Source organism: Sphaerodactylus townsendi, linkage group LG08 (genome assembly GCF_021028975.2).
Source record: "Sphaerodactylus townsendi isolate TG3544 linkage group LG08, MPM_Stown_v2.3, whole genome shotgun sequence".
Lineage (NCBI taxonomy): Eukaryota > Metazoa > Chordata > Lepidosauria > Squamata > Sphaerodactylidae > Sphaerodactylus > Sphaerodactylus townsendi.
The window spans coordinates 110678662-110697900 of NC_059432.1; the positions used below are offsets into that span (position 1 = coordinate 110678662).

Consider the following 19239-nt stretch of genomic DNA (forward strand, 5'->3'; position numbering starts at 1 on the left):
GAGGTAGGTGGGGCTGAGAGAGCTCCGATAAGCTGTGACTAGCCCAAGGTCACCCAGCTGGCGTGTGTGGGAGTGTACAGGCTAATCTGAATTCCCCAGATAAGCCTCCACAGCTCAGGCAGCAGAGCTGGGAATCAAACCCGGTTCCTCCAGATTAGATACACGAGCTCTTAACCTCCTACGCCACTGCTGCTCAGAAAAGGATGATCTCAGGCTGGGGGTTTTTTTGCTTCTGTGTTCCGTTTCCATTCTTCCATAGGACTCATCCAGCGGCACTTTGGTCACCCTCACAAAGCCCACAAACTTTCCTTTCTCTGGTTGTGGTGGGTTTTCCGGGCTGTGTGGCCGAGGTCTGGTAGATCTCGTTCCTCACGTTTTGCCAGCCACAGATGCAGACGAAACGTTAGGAACAAGATCCACCGGACCACGGCCACACAGCCCGGAAAACCCACCAGAACCAGTTGAATCCGGCCGCGAAAGCCTTCGACAACACATCTTCCCTTCTCTGTTCTTTGACCTTAATGTTATGGGGTATGGAAGCGTACGTGAATCAAATCTCGTCCGTGGGTGAAACCCCAAACGTTCAGAGAGGGAGAAGATTGTCCGGTAGCAAGGTCTGACCCGGACTCTGAGCTAATGGGCTTCATTTGGGGGTTGTTTTTTGGCGGGGGAGAATTCCATCAATCTTTCTTATTGGCCGAATTGTCTCGCTCAGCCGACAAATCTCGAATCCGTCGCTGGCGACCCTTGGGATTTGAAGGCAATCTTGAGATTGAAACACTTATGGGGCTTTTTCGTTCCTTTGTTCCAGGGGGTTGCGTGCACGTGCGTCGTTCTGTTTTGGGGTTTTGGCCGGGGTTCGGCCGGAGGAGTTTAGGGAGAAGGGCAGGTTGCTTGAGACACAAAAGATCACACATTCTCGGGGCAGGTCTTGCTTGTCGCTCAATCCCCAAAATGTGCGGGGCGGGGGGCGGGCAGGCTGAGGAAGCCCCCTCCGTGTTGCCAAGGAAGCTGAGAGCCATTATCCCAGCTGGACGCATTAGTGCCGAGGAGGGGGAGAGCATTGCCATCCCAGATAGTAGTAATTGTAGCTGTTCGGCCCAGCTAATAGCTGTCATGATTAAGTCCTATTATGGAGCCCGAGTGGGTGGGTGGCTTTTTTTGTTGGGGAACCCAGCGGGGAAGGGGGGGGCATTGACAGGTTTTCAGATGGAGTGACGGAGCCCGCTGCTCCTCGGCCCCAAGGCCCCGCCCCGCCTACTCCGAGGAGGATCTGAATAGCAGCCCACGAAAAAAAATCCACGAGAGGAAACGGAGAGCGCCTGGGGCTGGGGGCGGGGCGGCTGGCAAGGCAATGTTTTTCTGTCCCTCTCTGCAAGGAGACGCTCGGCTCTTCGCAGGTTCGGTATTTGTGTGGACGCGCGCACGTGTGCATGCTGTGTGCCCTCCATCTACATCTCTTTCATTCTTCTCCCCTTTTCTCTCTCTCAGTGGAGAGAGCAAGAGCAGCAGTAGCGTAGTGGTTAAGAGCAGGTGCACTCTATTCTGGAGGAACCGGGTTTGATTCCCCGCTCTGCCGCTTGAGCTGTGGAGGCTTATCTGGTGAACCGGTTTAGCTTATGCACTCCAGCACGTGCCAGCTGGGTGACCTTGGGCTAGTCACAGTTCTTCGGAGCTCTCTCAGCTCCACCTGCCTCACAGGGTGTGTGTTGGGGCAGGGAGGGAAAGGAGGTTGTAAGCCCTTTTGAGTCTCCTGCAGGAGAGAAAGGGGGGGATATAAATCCAAACTCTTCTTCTCTTTCTCCTCCTCCTCCTCCTCCTCCTCCTCCTTCCAGCTCATAGGGGAACTTGGTAACTTCTGGAATCTCCATATGTAGCGTGCACTCTCATCTGGAGAACCGGGTTTGATTTCCCCACTCTACCACTTGAGCTGGTGAGGCTTATCTGGTGAACCGGTTTAGCTTATGCACTCCAGCACGTGCCAGTTGGGTGACCTTGGGCTAGTCACAGTTCTTTGGAGCTCTCTCAGCTCCACCGATCTCACAGGGTGTGTGTTGGGGCAGGGAGGGAAAGGAGATTGTAAACCCCTTTGAGTCTCCTTGCAGGAGAGATATAAATCCAAACTCTTCTCTTCTTCTAACCATTGGACAATGGGAGGAAGACAGGGCAGAAAGGATGGGATGTGGTCACAGAGAATCGCACGGCTTCCCCCAAAATGTTGGAATCCTCCTCCCCTGGAATCCTCTGCAACCGTGCCCCTCTTGGCGTCGTCGTTCTCAGCGATGGCCTCGGCCTGCCTGTTTATTGGCAACATGGTGGATAATGAATTGTTTACGACCCGCAGTTCTGTTTTTCAATGAGCTGAAACGTGCAGGATAATAAGTTGTTTATAAGCTGTAAATCTCGGCTTCCATAAACCCAAAGCACATCACTTAATGGTGAATTGCAAGCTCTGGCCCGCTTCGGGGCCGCGAGTCTCCGTCTCGCCGTCTCATTGGGCGGCAGATCGATGGGCAGCGGGCCGCCCTTCTCCCATTGGGCGGCACGCCGATGATGAAGCCGTGAGCTCTGGTCCCGTTGGACGGGGGAGTTGGAGATGAGTTGTGCGGTCCGTCCCCATTGGTTAGTAGATTGATGATGAGTTGCGAGCCGGGCGCCCCGTTGGGTAATGAATTACTCGGAGACATATTTGCTCAGGAGAAGTAAATCTGTTTGGTACATTGTTGCCGAGTTGTGATTATATTGTACCATGCTCTGTAAATCATGAAGAGGAGCTTTGATATACTGCTCGGGGAGTCGGCTGCTGCGGATGCAGCCACAGGAACTGTTGTCTGCCTGCCACGGTACCCACAGGCTGGTCCAATCGAGTTGCCATTGGACCACTCCAAGGGAGGCTGGAAGGTTTGACGCTTCCGTCGCCTCTTCCTTAGATGATGCCAACCTGGGTGCAAACTCACGGGGTTGGTTGCGCATCAGCTATATGCCAATCCCCAGCCAATCCCCAAGAGGCTAGGCTGGCAACCGTATGCGAAGAAAAGCCGCTGAGACAGTTTGCATGATAAACAGGGCTGTTTATACCTCCTGTAAAACAAAGTCTGATTTCTGCACTGAGGCAGAACTACAGCAAGTAACTGCAGCAAGTAAAAGTCTGTTTCCACATGATTTGCATATATTTGGCATCATTTATTTGCCCTCCCCCCCAGCCCAAGTGGGTCATGCTGTTTCCAGAGACTAACCTGGATAGCTTTAAAAAGGACCTGGACAGATTTATGGAGGAGAAGTCGATCTATGGCTACCAATCTTGATCCTCCTTGATCTGAGGTTGCAAATGCCTTAACAGACCAGGTGCTCAGGAGCAGCAGCAGCCTCAGAAGGCCATTGCTTTCACCTCCTGCATGTGAGCTCCCAAAGGCACCAGGTGGGCCACTGCGAGTAGCAGAGAGCTGGACTAGATGGACTCCGGTCTGATCCAGCAGGCTTGTTCTTATGTTCTTAGAAGCTGCGGGAAGGCTATGGCTCAGCGGAAGAGCTCTGCTGTGCAGGCATTAGGAGCCACTGCTGAAAAGGCCCCGTCCCTGGATGCTAACCGTCTGGCCGACACAGAGATGAGTGTGCATCAGAGTTGTATCTAGGGAAAATGAAGCCCAGGGCAAAATCTGACTTTTCAACCCCCCTTCCCCTCCCAGCGCCCAGGTCTACCTGCCCTGAGTTGGCAACAGTGCCCAGGTTTACCACCCAAAGCCAGTGAGGCGCTCAGGTCTACCGCCTGAAGCCCATGACAGTGCCCAGGTCTACCACCCGAAGCTGGCGAGGCACCCAGGTCTATCGCCCAGACCCGGCAAGGCGCCCAGGTATACCACTCGGAGCTGGCGATGGTGGCCAGGAGCAGCAGTAGCGTGGAAGGTTAAGAGCTCGTGTATCTAATCTGGAGGAACCAGGGTTTGATTCCCAGCTCTGCCGCCTGAGCTGTGGAGGCTTCTCTGGGGAATTCAGATTAGCCTGTGCACTCCCACACACGCCAGCTGGGTGACCTTGGGCTAGTCACAGCTTCTTGGAGCTCTCGCAGCCCCACCTACCTCACAGGGTGTTTGTTGTGAGGGGGGAAGGGCAAGGAGATTGTCAGCCCCTTTGAGTCTCCTGCAGGAGAGAAAGGGGGGATATAAATACAAACTCCTCCTCCTCCTCCTCCTCTTCTTCTTCTTCTTCTTCTTCTTCTTCTTCTTCTTCTTCTTCTTCTTCTTCTTCTTCTTCTTCTTCTTCTTCTTCTTCTTCTTCTTCTTCTTCTTCTTCTTCTTCTTCTTCTTCTTCTTCTTCTTCTTCTTCTTCTACTTCTTCTACTACTTCTTCTTCCAGGGGTGGGATGTCTAATTATCATACGTTCGGGTACAAGAGAGCCATTTTCTAAACTCTAGGAAGGTTCTGGCCCAAGCAGATTTTCCGTTTGCCTTACGAAGGTGGAGTGGTGGGGGGGAATGCAGCATGCCCTTTAAGCACCGTGTGTGCAAACAGCCTCCGAGTAGAGCAACAGCTCTCTAGAGCGGCCCTTCCACGGGCCAGCCGGGCACAGATCAGGGAATGCGGACTTCCGAGTGGGTCGGCACTGGCAATTATCCTCTTTGCAAGCCCTTGTGACTAACAGGGCTGGGGGTGGGAGAAGGAGAAATTTGAACCATCAACCATGCTTGGGAGTGAGAAGCGAACGGCTTCCAAATTGGGGGCGCGTTTGCCACAAAAGCCATCTCCGTAGGCAGCCTAGCCAGGGCTCTGCGCGTTCCCTGCTTGAAAAAGCGAAGCAACAAATAAAATCCGGCTCCCAGGCAATTTGCACCCAGCAAAGTGTCGGCGCTCCAGGAGGGGGGGCGGATTTGTGTAAACTGTTTGCATAATTGTATGCATTATGCAAATAGAGTAAATGTGTATGATTTACTTATGCATAATTTAGTCATGAGGAGGGGGGCGAGCGAGCTTCTCAGAGCCTCCCATCCGCTGGAAACCATTTTCAATCCCCTCTTTTGGAATTCAGCAGGTATCTCTCATGAGCTGTTAAGTGTACCTTTGTAGACATGGTAATAGAAACTATTTTTAAAAAATAAGATAACTGAGATGCTTGAATTTCATGCCCAGTACTGTATTCTCCACTCCCACGGATTCACTTGACGTACACAGCCATGGATATCGAGTCTGGCTTCAGATTTTGGTTTCTCCAAAGGGGGAAGGACTATGGGCCTTTCCCCACTTACCTTAAGCCCCGTGCTACTCTGCTCAAGTAGCGCAGGGTCCCACTGCACTCCCCACGACAGGGGCGGCGACAGCGCAGCTGCCCTGACGCTGCCGCTGTTGCGCCCCCTCAGCGCACGGCATCCCTGGGCAGCTGGAAGCAAACGGCGGCATACGGTGACTCCATGCTTGAAGCGCGGGGTGCGATGGGGATGGTCTCAGGGCCAGCTGCTCCAAGGAATACCAAGCAGCGCTGAAGGAAACTTGGCGTGCAGCGGCGGCATGACAGAGGAGGAAAGGAGTGGGGAAAGGCCCTATGCTGCCTGCAGGGGCATAGCTACAGAAAATAGTGCGTGGGGCAAGCTCTCAAACTGTGCCCCCCCCCCAACTTCTTGCGATCTGTATGTTCTGCCCCTATTCATACATTCCAAGATCACGTTAGCCTTTTTTGTCGCTGCATGACACTGCCTGCTCATATGTAACTTACTGTCCACCCGCACCCCAAGATCTTGTTCTCACACAACACTACTCAGTAGTGTATTCTCAGTGCAGGGGGGCAGCCAAGCAACTGACGCTTGGGGCACGATCCCTCCCTTACCCCGGTAGACTTTAATCTGGAGAGCCAGGTTTGAGTCCCCACTCCTCCACAGGTGCATCAGATTCTTATCTGCAGTGGAGCAGATAAGGAGCAGCAGTGGCGTACGAGGTTAAGAGCTCGTGTATCTAATCTGGAGGAACCGGGTTTGATTCCCAGCTCTGCCGCCTGAGCTGTGGAGGCTTATTAGATTAGATTAGCCTGTACACTCCCACACACGCCAGCTTGGGTGACCTTGGGCTAGTCACAGCTTCTTGGAGCTCTCTCAGCCCCACCTACCTCACAGGGTGTTTGTTGTGAGGGGGGAAGGGCAAGGAGATTGTAAGCCCCTTTGAGTATCCTACAGGAGGGAAAGGGGGGATATAAATCCAAACTCCTCCTCCTCCTCCTCCTCTTCTTCTTCTTCTTCTTCTTCTTCTTATTATTATTATTATTATTATTATTATCATCATCATCATCATCATCATCATCATCATCATCATCTAGTGAATGAGGTTTGGTTCCCCACTCCTGCATTCCTGCTGGGTGATCTTGGGCTAGTCACAGTTCTCTCAGAGCTCTTTCAAACCCACCTGCCTCACAAGGTGTCTGTTGTGGGGAGAGGAAGGGAAAGGAGTTTGTAAGTTGCCCTGAGTCTCCTTACAAGAGAGAAAGGCGGGGTATAAATCCAAATCGGCTGCTCCACTTCCACAAGCTAGCGCAGGGACAATCAACCACACTTTCTCCATCTCGAGCTGTCATGCTCATAGAATAGAGCGCTCACCCGCCGGTTCTCTCCCTTACTTCATTTCCGATCGCAAGACCAAACAGTAGTGTGTTTACAGAGATTGGCCTTCAAGCTTTCAAAAGATAAGGAGGTTTAATAAAGAAAAATAAAAAAAGAGTATCCACGCGCCGTTCATGCATCAGGCTGAGCAAGGATGCAAAGAAAAGGTGAAAGCACATAATCTCTTCCCCCGACACTTAGTGCTTAATCCTAAACCATGTTTAATTTGGACTTTCTTAAAGTTGCAGTACTTTAAAATTCAGTTTATTTTTTACTATGGGCCCTCCATTGTCCCTTGCCATGTGGACAGGATGGAGTCCCTGGGTGAAACTTTAGTCCTTTGTGGCTTGTCGTCCCTGGTCAGATAGTTTCAGAGAGTGTTGGTCTGCAAGGGAACAGTTAGATTTGCATCCTGTAGCATCTTAGAGATCATAAGAACTAGCCTGCTGGATCAGACCAGAGTCCATCTAGTCCAGCTCTCTGCTACTCGCAGTGGCCCACCAGGTGCCTTGGGGAGCTCACATGCAGGAGGTGAAAGCAAGGGCCTTCTGCGGCTGTTGCTCCCGAGCACCTGGTCTGTTAAGGCATTTGTAATCTCAGATCAAAGAGGATCAAGATTGGTAGCCATACATCGACTTCTCCTCCGTTAATCTGTCCAAGCCCCTTTTAAAGCTATCCGGGTTAGTGGCCATCACCCCCTCCTGTGGCCGCATATTCCAAACACCAATCACACGTTGCGTGAAGAAGTGTTTCCTTTTATTAGTCCTAATTCTTCCCCCCAGCATTTTCAATGAATCCCCCTGGTTCTAGTATTGTGAGAAAGAGAGAAAATTTCTCTCTGTCAACATTTTCTACCCCATGCATAATTTTATAGACTTCAATCATATCCCCCCCTCAGACGTCTCCTCTCCAAACTAAAGAGTCCCAAACGCTGCAGCCTCTCCTCATAAGAAAGATTCTCCAGTCCCTCAATCATCCTCGTTGCCCTTCTCTGCACCTTTTCAGCAAGATCTACAGCAGGGGTCTGCAACCTGTGGCTCTCCAGATGTTCATGGACTACAATTCCCAATTGGCCATGCTGGCAGGGGCTGATGGGAATTGTAGTCCGTGGACATCTGGAGAGCCACAGGTTGCAGACCCCTGATCTACAGGGTGTCAGATTTCAAGAGTCATAGCTGACAAAGGTCAATTTGACTCTCAGAACATTATGTTCGCAAACATTTGTTGGCTTCTAAGGTGCTACAGGACTCCAACCTTGCTTTTCCTCCGTGGTGGGACACTTTAACCTAGGAATTTAAAATCTCCCCTCAAAGAGCCCCTACCATTCCACACTTCCCATCTCAAGAGGTAGAGAGAACTTTCTAGTCCACTTGGCTGTCCACTTCTGTCCCCTTAGGGAATGACATTCCAGCAAAGTATGAGTTGGTAAATCCTTGTCCTGCCTTGGACATATGTCGGGAGTGCTTTGATTGTGTGTTCCTGCAAGGCAGGGGGTTGGACTTGATGGCCCTTGGGGGTCTCTTCCAACTCTATGATCCTTGGTCAGAAAAGCCTTAAACAACCCTGTGCTCAGGCCAAGACGATTTATCCCTGAGCCTCTGTGCCGACTACGGATTTGCGGAGGTTTATTCTCTGCCAGGGGTAGAGTTGTAGGTAATTTACAATATATTCAAAGAGATCCTTAAGTAGCAGAGATGCGCAGTGGTGAATAAAGACGTGCAGGGATGCAGAGTTGCTTTTCTATAAAAATACTTTACTAGTTTAACAACAAGAGTGTAACCGGAAGGCTGAATTATTGGGGCGAATTCTAGATTGGAGGGCATTTCTCCATACCTGCATTGTTCAGTCCTGTGAGAGAACGAGAGAAAAGAATAAAGCGTCTTCCACCATTCTCAGCCTCAGGGCTGCCTTATATTTGCAAACATTTGTTGGTTTCTGTGAGGTGGGTGGGCTGAGAGAGCCCCAAAGAACTGTGGCTAGCCCAAGATCACCCAGCTGGCGTGTGTTAGAGTGCACAAGCTAATTTAGGTCACCAGATAAGCCTCCACATCTCAAGTGGCAGAGCAGGGAATCAAACCCAGTTCTCCAGGTTAGAATGCACCTGCTTTTAACCACTACACCAACGCTGCATACTTATGCTACAACTTAGGGCTCTAACCACTGGGAAATCCTTCCCTCTCCTCTGGCATCAGAGGCCCAGACTCTGGGAAAGCAGGCTAGCAGCCGCCCCATGAGGGGGTTAAAACCCAAACGCTTCGGAGTGGCTATAACGTCAGCTCCAGCCTGCTGCAGGGTCCCAAGAGAGTTCCCCATTTATACACATCGATTACACACTTAACCACAATTTGCGTTTTCTCCCTCATCTTTTCTCCTCTCCAAAGATGCGCCTCCCCCCCCCCCCCACACACACACACGCACACCCTTCACCTCGCCATCTTTCTCTTGGCGTTCTTCTTGTTTGCGGGGTTTGATTATGCAAGACCGGTGGGGAAGGGGGGGGAATGGACAGCGGGGGTGATTAGCATTCCACTGCTTTTTTAAATCATCCCAAGCAATATAGATAAGACAGCGGGTTAGATGAGAACAATTTAATTAAGCCGTATTCACCCCAAAAGATATAAAAAGCCCTTAGCTGGCGCTGGCCAGCCTCTTGCTCGCTCGCAGCCAACCTCTTCTGCCTGTACGGTGGAGGCCGGCTTGGCTAAAGAGCCACGGCGCGGCCACGGCCCCCTCCGCGCGGGATTGATTGCCCCTCCGGCTCGTTCCCTCTCCTCCCCGCCACGAGCTGAAATTAAAAACCGAAACTGGAATTAAAAACAATCAAACACCTCGTTGGGTCCGGCCAGGCAGCGCGAGGCGTGCCAACGGCGTCCGTGGGCCGTGCCAGCCGTAAGCGGCCTTTATTGCTGCAGGAGATTTGAGTTCCTTTCTCCCAAGGGCTGGATAAACGACTTTGGGGGAACTGGGTCCATAAACCAATTTCGTATGAACCGTTTATTGGCACTGGTGTTGTCCTTGTTGCTCAAGGACTTTGCCCGAGAGCGTTCTGGGGAGGTTATCTTCCCCCCCCCACCCCACCTCGCACCCCAGATTTACCCAACAGTCATTTGGGGTCATTTAAGACTGATCTGAGGAACTAACCAGAGTCAGGCCTAGTTAGTGTTTGGATGGGAGACCACTGAGCAAGCCAGCTCTGTTAGTCTACTGCAATGATGGCGAACCTTTTCGAGACCGAGTGCCCAAACTGCAACCCAAAACCCACTTATTTATCGCAAAGTGCCAACACCGCAATTGAACCTGAATACTGAGGTTTTAGTTTAGACAAAACGGTGGGCTCCGAGGCGTGTGTTACTCAGGAGTAAGCTTGGTGGTAGTTGGTGGCTTTGCTTTGAAGCAACCGTGCAACTCTTCGAATTGGTGAATCACGACCCTAGGAGGGTTTACTCAGAAGCAAGCCCCATTGCCAGCAACCGAGCTTACTCCCAGGTAAAGGATTGCGCTTTAGTTCTTTGCATGAAGATCAGTGGGGTTTAACAGTGCTTACAGGGTTACCTACACTGCTTCCCCAAAACTAGGTTTTAGGTTTAATGCTAATAATTGAGCCCAGCGGCCCAGGCCAGCCTAGATGTGTGAGGGGGGGACTCTGTTTGCGCGTGCCCACAGAGAGGGCTCTGAGTGCCACCTCTGGCACCCGTGCCATAGGTTCGCCATCACTGGTCTACTGGGTGGCCATAAATGGGTGGCACACGGGAAAGAGCCATTTTGGTGATTCCCCCACAATTATGGAACAAGGTACACCCGGCCTCCTCATTTACAGTCTGTAGGAGGTAGTCAAAGGTCTTTTTGTGTACGATTGCTTTTGATTAAGTCTACTATAATCTGTCTCAGAAAAAGATGTTAGTAGGGTTATATATTCCTCTGCCACTGAACTCAACACGCTGGACCTTCTTTGTTGTAGAATGCTTTGCCTAGGTCCTAGTTCCTACCTAGCCCTTCTTCCCCATCCCCCACCCCCTCACCCTCCCATCCATTTGGGAGTATAAATATAAACTATAAATGCTCTTGTATTAAAGTACCATGTTCAATAACACACAAAATAGTGGTTCTGACAAAAGCAGCCCGTAAAAATGAATGATAATTTGTTTGGGAATATATTCTAATGCGGAAGGATACAATTTTCTCAACTGCTGCAGCTTATCTGGCTGTCCTACCCTGTTTCCCCGAATATAAGACATCCCCTGAAAATAAGACGTAGTAGAGGTTTTGCTGAAGTGCGAAATATAAGGCCTCCCCCAAAAGTAAGACATAGTAAAGTTTTTGTTTGGAAGCATGCCTGACGAACAGAACACAGAAAAATAAGACATCCCCTGAAAATAAGACATAGCGCATCTTTGGGAGCAAAAATTAAAATAAGACACTGAGGAGGAGGAGTAGTTTGGATTTATACCCCCCCCCCCTTTCTCTCCTATAGGAGACTCAAAGGGGCTTACAATCTCCTTTCCCTTCCCCCTCACAACAAACACCCTGTGAGGTGGGTGGGGCTGAGAGAGCTCCGAGAAGCTGTGACTAGCCCAAGGTCACCCAGCTGGCATGTGTTGGAGTGCACAAGCTAATCTGGTTCCCCAGATAAGCCTCCACAGCTCAGGCGGCAGAGCTGGGAATCAAACCCGGTTCCTCCAGATCAGAGTGCACCTGCTCTTAGCCACTTCGCCACTGCTGCTCCTCAAGTCAAGGTACTTCCTTGTATCAGAGTTGCGGCGTGAGTTTCTCGTTGCCACTGTCCTCCTGCCAAGACGAGAGCTCTGTACCTACAACACTTAAGAACATAAGAACATAAGAACTAGCCTGCTGGATCAGACCAGAGTCCATCTAGTCCAGCATTCTGCTACTCGCAGTGGCCCACGAGGTGCCTTTGGGAGCTCACACGCAGGATGTGAAAGCAATGGCCTTCTGTGGAAGGATACAACTTACATGTCAGGCAGGCTTTCAATTCATAAAGGTTTCCCCATCGCTCTCTGCTGGGGTGATCTGCACCTGTTGAATTTGCGTGAGGCAATGCCGTTCGGGCTGCAGAGGAGGTTGCTACTCGGAAGCGTGCGTGCCTCTGCCCTTTATATAAACCTTGGGCTGGCTGAGCCACTCTCGAGAGAGAGAGTATTGCCAGATTACTTATCCAGCCCAGCTTTTTGCGGTTGGAGATGGATGTTGGATTTTCGTAATGATACCTTTGGGACCCAAGTATTTTTATTACTCATTCATTGCCTTTAAATGTTTGCTAACCAGCCGTGAGACTCCAGGGACAAGGAAGGTTAAAACCGTATAAGGAGATTAATATAACCCTGACGGGAGTTCCATCACATAGCAGAAGGTTGCCAGACCTTCCCATATCCCGTGAGGCCTCTAGTTAGTTGCCATTGATCCCCACCACTGCCTGGGGCATTATCGAGAGCATCAGGGAGGGGAAAGGCCTAATCTGGAGAACCGGGTTTGATTCCCCACTCCTCCACCTGAGTGGCAGAGGCTTATCTGGTGAACCAGATGTGTTTCCACTCTCCTACATTCCTGCTGGGTGACCTTGGGTTAGTCACAGTTCTCTCTGACCTCTCCCAGCCCCGCCTACCTCACAAGGTGTCTGTTGTGGGGAGAGGAAGGGAAAGGAGTCTCATTACAGGAGAGGAAGGTGGGGTATAAATCCAAACTCCTCTTCTTCTTTTTCTTCTTCTCCTTCCCGGTACCCTCTAGAGCAGCGATGGCGAACCTATGGCACGGGTGCCAGAGGTGGCACTCAGAACTCTCTCTGTGGGCACGCACAGAGTTCATGTGGGGTGGAAATCAGATTATAGGAGACTTAATCAAAAGCAATCGTACACAAAAACACCTTTGACTACTTCCTATAGACTGTAAATGAGGAGGCCGGGTGTACCTCGTTCCATAATTGTGGGGGCATCACCAAAATGGCTCTTTCCCGTGTGCCACCCATTTATGGCCACCCAGTAGACCAGTGATGGCGAACCTATGGCACGGGTGCCAGAGGTGGCACTCAGAGCCCTCTCTGTGGGCACGCGCAAACAGAGTCACCCCCTCACACATCTAGGCCGGCCTGGGCCACTGGGCTCGATTATTAGCATTAAACCTAAAACCTAGTTTTGGGGAAGCAGTGTAGGTAACCCTGTAAGCGCTGTTAAACCCCACTGATTTTCATGTAAAGAACTAAAGCATGATCCTTTACCTGGGAGTAAGCTCAGTTGCTGGCAATGGGGCTTGCTTCTGAGTAAACCCTCCTAGGGTCATGATTCACCCGTTGGAAGAGTTGCACGGTTGCTTCAAAGCAAAGCCAACAACTACCACCAAGCTTACTCCCGAGTAATGCACGCCTCGGAGCCAACAGTTTTTTCTAAACTAAAACCTCGGTATTCAGGTTAAATGGCCGTGTTGGCACTTTGCGATAAATAAGTGGGTTTTGGGTTGCAGTTTGGGCGCTCGGTCTCGAAAAGGTTCGCCATCACTGCTCTAGAGCCTCTGTGCACCCACATTACTTCTGGGCTAAACAAGAAGAAACACGGGACGCTCTAGCATTCTGCAAAACTCTGTGGTGAAACCATAGACCTTCTTTTGTGGAATGTGGGAAACTCCCTGACAATCCACTTACATCACTTCTGGGTGCACGGGGAAGTGACGTCAGTGCATTGCAAGCAATGCAGTTCATCACCCCCCTGCCCCCCCCCCTCCCAGCAACTGTATGCTCCCTGTTCTCATTCACAAAATCTCAGCTGGGCCAGAGAGGTGAATGGGCCCCTTCGCAGCCAGCGTGGTGAATTGCTCAAGGGCAGGTGGACTCTAATCTGGATAACTGGGTTTTGATTCCCCGCTCCTGTACCTGAAGCCTGCTGGGTGACCTTGGGCCAGTCACAGTTCTCTCAGGACTCTCTCAGCCCCACCGACCTGATGAGGGGTCTCTTGTGGGGAGAGGAAGGGAAGGAGTTTGTAAACCACTTTGGGACTCCTTATGGTTGAGGTGAGTGTGGTATAAATCCAACCTCTTCTTCTAGTCTTGGAAGTGCTAGCTAGAGTGTGCAATGCCGGCCTCTTAACACCCCCGCTCTCCTCCCTCTCTCACCAGGCCCACCTTCCAGTACTTCACCTGGCACACCTGTATGCTGGGCATCGCGGGGTGCACAGTCATGGTCTTCCTCATCAGCCCCATCTACGCCTCGGCCAGCATCGCCTTCATGATCGTTCTCCTCCTGGCCCTCCACTACCTGTCCCCCAGCAGCAGCTGGGGCTACATCAGCCAAGCTCTCATTTTTCACCAGGTGAGTAGTCCCCGCCTCTCCCCGGGACGGTAGCAAAGGACGGCAAGTGAACCAGGAATGCCCCGCGCTGTTACCCAACCATTCATGCCCTCTCAAAAAAAAAACCTTGGCCTTTTCAGTGTTGTCCCCATAGAATCATAGAGTTGGAAGACACCCAGACTGTCACTTCCGGTTCTTCCCCCCCTAGTCTGCTTCTTCCCAGCTTTTGAGGACGTGGCTGGTGGATATTGTGGATAAAAGGAGCAAGGAATGTGGTCCTTTTTCACTGATGAGGGGACTCTGGGACAGGGGTCTGCAACCTGCAGCTCTCTAGATGTTCATGGACTACAATTCCCATCAGCCCTGCCTAGCATGGTTATGTCCATGAACATCTGGATAGCCGCAGGTTGCAGACCCCTGCTCTGGCGCAATCCAGGGGTTGGCCACTGAGGCAAGGAGCTGCCAGGAACGTTCAAGAAAGGTGCATGTCCTGAACAGAAGGCGTTCGGAGAAGGGAAGGAAGAAGTGGAATGTGAAACGAGACTTCCTTTGCCTTTCTGTGACATCACAGTTGCTCAACCAATCATTTCCAGAGTTTTACTTCCCTGGCAACTGTGTCACACAGCATGGATCATTTGGAGACATTTTAAGCCTTACCTTAGGATAGAAGAAGATGATTTTGGATTTATATCCCACCTTTCTTTCATGGGTCCCTAACATCATCGGGACTCATTATTCTCTCTTCATTTCTTTTTAGGAGGGTTATGTAAGGGTTTCGTGGGATGCTGTTTTAGGTTTTAATTGCGATTTATATTGTATTTATGTTTTTATATATGATGTTTTACACTGTGCACCGCCCTGAGCCCCCCGGGGATAGGGCGGTATATTAAATATTATTATTATTATTATTATTATTATTATTATTATTATTATTATTATTATTATTATTATTATTATTATTATTATTATTATTATTATTATTATTATTATTATTATTATTATTAATAATAATAATAATAATAATAATAATAATAATAATAATAATAATAATAATAAAAAGGAGACTCAAGGTGACCTACAAGCTCTTTTCCCCTCCTCTCCCCACAACAGACACCTTGTGAGGGAGGTGGGGCTGAGAGAGTTCTGAGAGAACTGTCACTAGCCCAAAGTCACCCAGCAGGAACGTAGGAGTGCGGAAACACATCTGGTTCACCAGATAAGCCTCTGCCCCTCAGGTGGAGGAGTGGGGAAGCAAACCTGGTTCTCCAGATTAGAATCCACCTGCCCTTAACCACTACACTACGCTGGCTCTCTTGAGTGCATTCTAATGTTTACCATCTACTGTGTGCTGTAGATTTCAAACCCAGCCCTTGATTCTCTATTTGAATAGATTTTCAAAAGATATTTGGAAACTTTGATGCCCCCAACCAGAAAAGATAGGATTCCCCATTAGGGGAAAATCAGCTCATCGTGCCTGGAGCCAGCGTGGAGAACCGTGTTTGATTCCTGGATCCTCTATGTGAGCGGTGGACTTTTATCTGGTGAACAAAATTTGTTTCCCTGCTCCTCCACATGAAGCCTGCTGGGTGACCTTGGGCCAGTCCCAGCTCTCTCAGGACTAATAAGAACATAAGAACAAGCCAGCTGGATCAGACCAGAGTCCATCTAGTCCAGCACTCTGCTACTCGCAGTGGCCCACCAGGTGCCTTTGGGAGCTCACATGCAGGAGGTGAAAGCAAGGGCCTTCTGCGGCTGTTGCTCCCGATCACCTGGTCCGTTAAGGTATTTGCAATCTCAGATCAAAGAGGATCAAGATTGGTAGCCGTACATCGATTTCTCCTCCATAAATCTGTCCAAGCCCCTTTCAAAGCTATCCAGGTGAGTGGCCATCACCACCTCCTGTGGCAGCGTATTCCAAACACCGATCACACGTTGCGTGAAGAAGTGTTTCCTTTTATGAGTCCTAATTCTTCCCCCCAGCATTTTCAATGGATGCCCCCTGGTTCTAGCATTGTAAGAAAGAGAGAAAAATTTCTCTTTGTCAACATTTTCTACCCCATGCATAATTTTATAGACTTCAATCATATCCCCCCTCAGCCGTCTCTCTCTCAGCCCCACCTGCCTCCCAAGGTGTCTGTTGTGGGGAGAGGAAGATAAAGGAGTTTGTCAGCCACCTTGAGTCTCCCTGAGGAGAGGAAGGCAGAGTATAAATTCAAACCCCTCTTCTTTTTGGACCGGGGAGAAATCTTCGCTGACATAAGAACTTCGTCTTGCCCTCTGGTTAGAGAATCTAGGTCTCCGTTACTTGTTTGCAAAACAGAGAGTCAGGTAGACGTGTCTGTTTAGTCCAGATCAATTTTTCCAGCATCGTAATTAATTTTGCAGCTTGCCTGGGCCTTCTACATGGGCGGGGGGCGGGGGGGGAGGAGGACACTTGCCCTTTTGAATCTCTCTGTAACAGCCGAGTTGTCCTTCTCGCTGGCACCGTCTCTGTGCCCCCCCCCCCCGCCACCGCCATGCCTCTTTTCCCTGGGACTCGTTCCCAGCCACAGTAAATTGGGCCCGCTGCCCAGCCCAGCCTTTTAATTGTGGTGTCATAAAACCAGCGCTTAAAAACTCCCTTTAGTGCTTAATGGAATATTCTTATTACTCAGCTGCTGTCTTGCTGGCCCACGCAGCCGAGCCGAGTCCTGCCATGCCGCGCCAGGGTCTGATCTCAGTGGCTTGGCCTAGAACTGTTCCCAGCACTCCACGCTATACGAGGGGCATGCTTGGGGTAGCGGTTAAGAGCAGGTGGACTCTAATCTGGAGAACCGGGTTTAATTCCCCAGCCCTCCACATGAGCCGCAGACTAATCTGGTGAACTGGATTTGTTTCCCTGCTCCTCCACACGAGTCCTGCTGGGTAACCTTGGGCCGGTCACAGTTCTCTCTGAACTCTCTCAGCTCCACCTACTTCACAAGGTGTCTGTTGTGGGGAGAAGAATGGAAGGGATTTGTAAGCCGCTTTGAGATTCCTTCCACAGAGAAAGGCAGGGTGTAAACCCAAACTAAGAGCAGCAGTGGCGTAGGAGGTTAAGAGCTCGTGTATCTAATCTGGAGGAACTGGGTTTGATTCCTCGCTCTGCCGCCTGAGCTGTGGAGGCTTCTCTGGGGAATTCAGATTAGCCTGTATACTCCCACACACGCCAGCTGGGTGACCTTGGGCTAGTCACATCTTCTCGGAGCTCTCTCAGCCCCACCTCCCTCGCAGGGTGTTTGTTGTGAGGGGGGAAGGGCAAGGAGATTGTAAGCCCCTTTGAGTCTCCTGCAGGAGAGAAAGGGGGGATATAAATCCAAACTCTTCTCCTTCTTTTTCTTCTTCTTCTTCAAACTCTTCTTCTTCAAACTCTTCTTCTTTCCTGCTCTTGGGGATGCATTATTGCAGGGGTCCCCAACGTGGTGCCTCTGGTCACCCTGCTACCAACCACTCTTTCTCTGGCACCCGCAAAATATTTTTAGAAAGTGTCTGGGGCCAGGTGTGGCTTTTGCCCAGCAAGGTTTGAGACTGGTCGAATCCCCACTTGAAATTTGCACGCAGATCCAAACCTGTTCATTGTGAAACTGTGTCCTCTTCATCAGAGTTTCTTCCTCCCCACCGCCGCGAGCACACAGCAGACACATCCGGTTGCAGAACTCTTAGCAATCCCCAATACCAGGCGAGCTCGCTTCGCCGGTCTCCCCTGATTGGCTGGCGTGCCTTGATGGGGAGGGACCTTTTCCCACGGCGGAAAGGTACATTGTAGGGGCGTGATCAAAAAAAACCAGCGTGTAAAAGTTTAACGTTTAACTGTGCAAACAGTTAATCGTTACCTGTGTAAATCATGAACGATTCAAAGTTGCGCGTTTGACTGTTTAATATTTACGTCCCCTTCTGCTGGCCAATTGCAAAAGCGGAAACGAAACCAAGGAAAGGCTGTGCGGGCATCGCAGCGCTGATTGGTTGCCCGAATTCCGTGTCACACTCTAGGGCAGGAAACGAGTCAGGGTTTCAACCCTCATCCCTCCCCTCGGATCAGCTCTGAACCGTGTTAATGGGGTCTATGCCACTTGCAACCAGGTCCTGCCGGAACGCAGGTTAACGGGGGGAACGAGCACCAGAAATGGAATCTGCCACGCAAGCAATGGGGAGGTCGTCCCTCAAACCTGGTTAGTTTGTGTTCTGAAACCTGGCTAAGACGGTAGTGGGGATTCGACCACTGACTTCCATTTCAGACTCCAAAATATCCTGGAAGGAGTGGTGTAATGCATGGGTTAAGGATGCTATATAGCAAAAGATCTGGGTCAGTGCCTCTCTGTCATCCTGATCTACCTTGCAGGGCTGTTGTTAGGATACAACAGGGGAGCTAAGATCTACACTTACCATTTTGGGCTCCGTGGAGTTTTATAGGTGAACTGACCCTATCAGAAAGAAAGATTAAGTTGCAGCTCTGGAGTTGGGAGACTTTTGGCAAGTTGGGCATGGTGTGGGGAAGAACTTTAATAGGATATAGAGTCCATCCTTCAAAGCAGGCATTAGCTCCAAACGAACTGATCTCTGGGGTGTTGTGCCGTTTCCGGGCTGCATGGCCGTGTTCCAGTAGCATTTTCTCCTGACGTTTTGCCTGCATCTGTGGCTGGCAGCCCAGAAACCCCACAACACCCCAGTGATTCTGGCCGTGGAAGCCTTCAACAATACATTGAACTGATCTCTGTCGTCCAGGCAATCTCCAACTCCTACCTGGAAGTTGGCAACATAAAGAAAGGCAGTGGCGTAGGAGGTTAAGAACTCATGTATCTAATCTGGAGGAACTGGGTTTGATTCCCAGCTCTGCCACCAGGTTTGATTCCCAGCTCTGCCACCTGAGCTGTGGAGGCTTTTCTGGGGAATTCAGATTAGCCTGTGCACTCCCACACACGCCAGCTGGGTGACCTTGGGCTAGTCACAGCTTCTCGGAGCTCTCTCAGCCCCACCCACCTCACAGGGTGTTTGTTGTGAGGGGGGAAGGGCAAGGAGATTGTCAGCCCCTTTGAGTCTCCTGCAGGAGAGAAAGGGGGATATAAATCCAAACTCTCTTCTTCACTTCTCTTTTTCCCTGTTTCTCTCTCTCTCTCTCTCGTTTTCTCCTTCACCTCTTTTCCTGTTCAGCAGGGGTCGCAAAGGTGACCCACAACCGTCAGTCCTGCACAATTCATTTTGGCAGCTTACATATAGAAAAAAAGAGGCCCGGAGCTGGCGGATAAAAGCAGGCGTCGAAAACACCGTTTGGGGATTTTCTCTTTGCAACCTCTCATTCGCAACCCCGAGGAGCGCCGGGGTTTTGGCCGGAAGCCAGTGACAGATTGGATGCT

The 19239-nt window shown here is 50.5% G+C and overlaps 1 protein-coding gene across 2 annotated transcripts in view; it reads left to right on the forward strand.

Annotated features, from left to right (window-relative positions):
* The window catches only part of LOC125437893 (solute carrier family 12 member 9-like), a 95172-nt gene that overhangs the window by 56137 nt on the left and 19796 nt on the right, over positions 1–19239 (forward strand). For both annotated transcript variants that reach the window (XM_048505942.1, XM_048505943.1), the window contains exon 10: positions 13699–13891. In XM_048505942.1, coding sequence (XP_048361899.1) covers positions 13699–13891 — 193 coding nt within the window. The remainder of the gene's footprint in view (positions 1–13698; positions 13892–19239) is intronic.